This window comes from Alexandromys fortis, unplaced genomic scaffold (genome assembly GCF_014885135.2).
Source record: "Alexandromys fortis isolate MF-2015 unplaced genomic scaffold, M_Fortis_MF-2015_v1.1 scaffold_1170, whole genome shotgun sequence".
Taxonomy (NCBI): domain Eukaryota; kingdom Metazoa; phylum Chordata; class Mammalia; order Rodentia; family Cricetidae; genus Alexandromys; species Alexandromys fortis.
Window position 1 is genome coordinate 6,400 of NW_026069055.1, and position 3,837 is coordinate 10,236.

Sequence of the window (3,837 nt, forward strand, 5' to 3'; positions counted from 1 at the left end):
AATTTATTTAACTTTATTTTATGTGCATTGGTGTGAAGGTGTCAGATCCCCTGGAACTGGACTTACAGACAGTTGTTAGCTGTCATGTGGGTGCTGGGAATCGAACTTGGGTCCTTTGGAAGAGCAGTTAGTGCTCTTAACCACTGAGTCATCTCTCCAGCCCGCTAGTTGTTATTTGTTTGTTTTGTTTTTATTTCAGAGAAGCAAAAGTCCTGTTATGTGTGATGGTTTAAAAGAAAATGGCTCCCAAAGGGAGAGGCACTATTACGTGTGGCTTTGTTGGAGGCAGGCTTTGTGATCTCATGTATGTTCAAGTCATGCCCAGTAAGACTGTTCACTTCCTGTTGTCTTTGGACCAAGGTGTAGAATTCTCCAGCATCACGTCTGCCTGCTTGCTGCCACAGTCCCAGCCATCATGACGATAATGGATTAAACCTCTGAAATTGTAAGCAAGCCACCTCAATTAAATATTTTCTTTATTAGTTGCCATGGTCATGGTGTCTCTTCACAGCAATAGAAAGCCTAAAACATTTTGTAAACTTTAAAAATGTGAGCAATTGGGACCAGAGAGATGGCTTGCCACTTTAAGGGCACTAGCTGCTCTTGCAGAGGACTCAGGTTTGACTCCCAACACCCATATTAATTCAAAACTCGCTGGTTTGGGAGATGGGGAACACAACGCCCTCTTCTGGCCTCCATGGACAGTACATGAATGTAGTGCAAATACATACATACATATATACATGTAGGTAAAATACTCATATACATAAAATAAACATATTTAAAAGGAAAAAAAGTTAAAAAAAATGAGCATAAGAAAAACTCTAAAAACTAAACCAGGCCTGGATTCATCCCCAGGGCCCCATCTGGAGACACACAGGAAAGTTAGAATGGATGGGTGAATGTCCCTGGTGGGGTGTAAGGCTATGCCTGAGGGCAGGATTGGCCTGGGGCTTTGCCCAAAATACAGCACTGGGTCTTGTCAGAGGGTGACTGTGGCTTCCAACACGAGTGGCCCTGGGTGTGCTCGCGATTCTCGCCCTTGTACATACTTTCCAAGATGAGAATGGCAGAGGCCAGAGCAAGCATCATGAAAATTATCTGTGCCAAAGGTGGGCAGCCATTCTGTTTGGCCCCCTGGAAATCTAATGGCCTTACATCCATCTCGGAATCCTCCTACCCCATTAGTCCAAGCAATGGTTTCATCACCTGCCCTGAGCCCTGTCCCATGGAGTACTACATAAAACCCAACTGTATCCCTCTGTCTTCTGGCATTGGCGTGTGTGTGTGTGTGTGTGTGTGTGTGTGTGTGTGTGTGTGTGTGGAGGGGGTGGCATTCCTGTCTCTATTCCAGATGAAGAGAGGGAGGCCAGGGAGTGGGGCCTAGGGCAAGAGACACCAGAAGTCTATAAAAGGATTACACGGGACTCAGGGGTGTGTGTCCCTTCTGTGAGGCCCGGTATAGGACTCTCTCCCCCAATACCTTCTACTGCCTCCCAGAACCTCAACAGGCAGGTTACCTGTGGAAACACAGCTGGCTTTTGCCCATTTGGAACTCCTTCCACTCTCTTCCCCAGCCCTGTCAGAGCCCAGCTGACCAGAATGGAGCAGCCTTAGGTCAATCTTATTTCCAGAACATTTTGGGCCCCTTCTGCCCCTTTACTCTGTTGTCCTACTGCATGGATGAGGGCAGAGATTAGAAAATAAACGCTTGTGGTTATTTACTGAAGGGCTGGGGCAGTCGTCTATCTAGTGCAGGGCTGGGGAGGGAGCAGGGGACTTGCTGGTCTAGTCACTATTGGGACCAGTGCGAGCCCATCGTGAGGTGAAGTGGTTGGCCAGGTAGCGAACAGCTGACCGAATGCCTTCTACAGTTCGTCTCTCCACAGACTCCAGCAGGTGCGTGACTGAGCGCAGGGCCGAGCCGGTTCCAGCCACCAATCCAGAGGAGAGAGCTGATCTGGCACTACCCAAGAGACTGGAGACAGTGCGCAGGCTGGGACCCTCTTCGTGGAGCCTGTCAGCTGGAGAGCTGTAGCCTGAAGCCAGGATGCCAACGGCCAAGCCCATGCCGGTGGCTGTGTCTGACCACACCAGGATGTCTGCAAGGGAGCTGATGGAGCCCTCACCACCGCCCAGCAGGCTGGTCATGGAGCGCATGTAGTCATTCTCCACATCAGGCCTGTACAGGCTGGGGTCTAGAAGGTTCCTGCCCAGGGACACGTGGCAGGGATCTGGAGAGGGAGGTGGACTGCCTCCTGGGGAGCTGGAGAAAGGTAGGGGTGTCTGTGGGATCCCTGATTCATCATCTAACTCCTCCCTGGTAGGCCCTGGGGGTCTATCTTTGTTTTCGGGGTTCAAGGCCCCGAAACCTTCAGCTTCCTGCTCAGCAGATTTGGTGATGCCCTTGGGTTCTTGGTCAGGACTACTGGTATTCAAAGTGGATGGGTCAGTAGCTCCCACAGAAGGCTGGACATCTTCAGGCGGGGCTGATGGGACCTCAGCTTTTGGAGCTATTTCTGGCTCCCCTTCAGGAACATGCAGTTTTCCTGGTGTCTTTTCCTGGTTCTGGGAGTCACTTGGGAAAACTGTGCGGCTCCGACTTGTGCGGTTATTTTCAGCCAGTCTGTCCCACACTGGGTTCTGGAAGCCCACAAACACTTGCAGGGTACCTGGGTCTTGGGGCAGCAGAGATGTGTTCCCTTCAAGATTCTCCTGGTTTTGGCTAGGAGCGTCTGGGTTCTCATCTTTGTCCCCAGAAGTTGGCATATTCATGGAGATGACTATCTCTACACCTTTCCTGATGGAGGTGGCTATCTGCATGGAGGCCTGATTTCCATCCTGTCCCATGGGAGGGGAGATTGGCATTGACACCTGGTCTTCATCCTGTCCCTTAGAGGTGGCAGTCTGCATGGAGGCCTGGTCTTCATCCTGCCCAGTGAGAGTGGCAATCTGCACGGACACTTGGTCTACATATTGCTCCATGGAGGTGGCGCTCTGCACGGGGGCCAGGTCTTCATCCTGCCCCATGAAGGTGTCAGCCGCAATGGTGAGTTGATCTTCATCGTTCTCTGTGGCGACAGCTGTTGTCTCAGAGGCCTGGTCTACATCCTCATGTTCGGAGAATGCCACAGTGATACCTCCCGGTGGGACATCATCAGGCAGAAAGTCCTGACTTTGGGACTCTCCAGGCGATTCTGCAGAGTTGTCATCGGCTTCGTTGCCCACGGAGGCATCGGGAAGATCGTATACTGGCCTGCTGGTGGCTTCAGCCTCTTCCAGGGGCTTGGCGGTCATCTATGCCCCCTGCTAGGTGTGGTGGTTGGGAAGGAGTGGCTGGGGCTCTGCTAGGCTCAGTTGTCCAGGTGGTGAGGTCACAGGAGGTTGTGGGCAGCTGGTGATGTCACAGGTACTTGCAAAGCAAGGGTCCTGAATGTCCTGAGCCTACCAAGTGGCTGTCCTGGTGGGCTGAATGGAGGGGATGACTCATAGCCAGAGCTGCAGGTACACAGGAAATGAGAGATGACCATCTTGGTTTACGCTGGAGGTGTGTAGGTAGGTGTGGGTGCAGCCACGGGGCTGTGAGAAGTTGCCATGACAATACTTTGGGGGGATGATAAGGGAGGGTGATACTGAGTTTGAATTGGTGAGTTTTTTTTATTTATTTGGGGCGGGGGGAGGAGGGAACTTGCTATGTAGTTCAGACAGACTTCGCACTACGATCCTCCTGCCTTAGCCTCTCGAGAGTTGGGGTTACAGATGTGCTATACTGGGTTAGAATCAAGATTTATGTCACCCCTCCCACCACCTCTCTGTCCTCATTTGTGCTCAGGACAC

At 51.6% G+C, this 3,837-nt stretch overlaps 1 protein-coding gene across 1 annotated transcript; it reads right to left on the reverse strand.

Annotated features, from left to right (window-relative positions):
• Positions 1–1,788: 1,788 nt before the first annotated feature.
• On the reverse strand, positions 1,789–3,297 carry Tex44 (testis expressed 44). Its single transcript, XM_050133674.1, has one exon. The coding sequence runs from the start codon at positions 3,295–3,297 to the stop codon at positions 1,789–1,791; it is 1,509 nt and encodes a 502-aa protein (XP_049989631.1).
• Between the last annotated feature and the right edge of the window lie 540 nt (positions 3,298–3,837).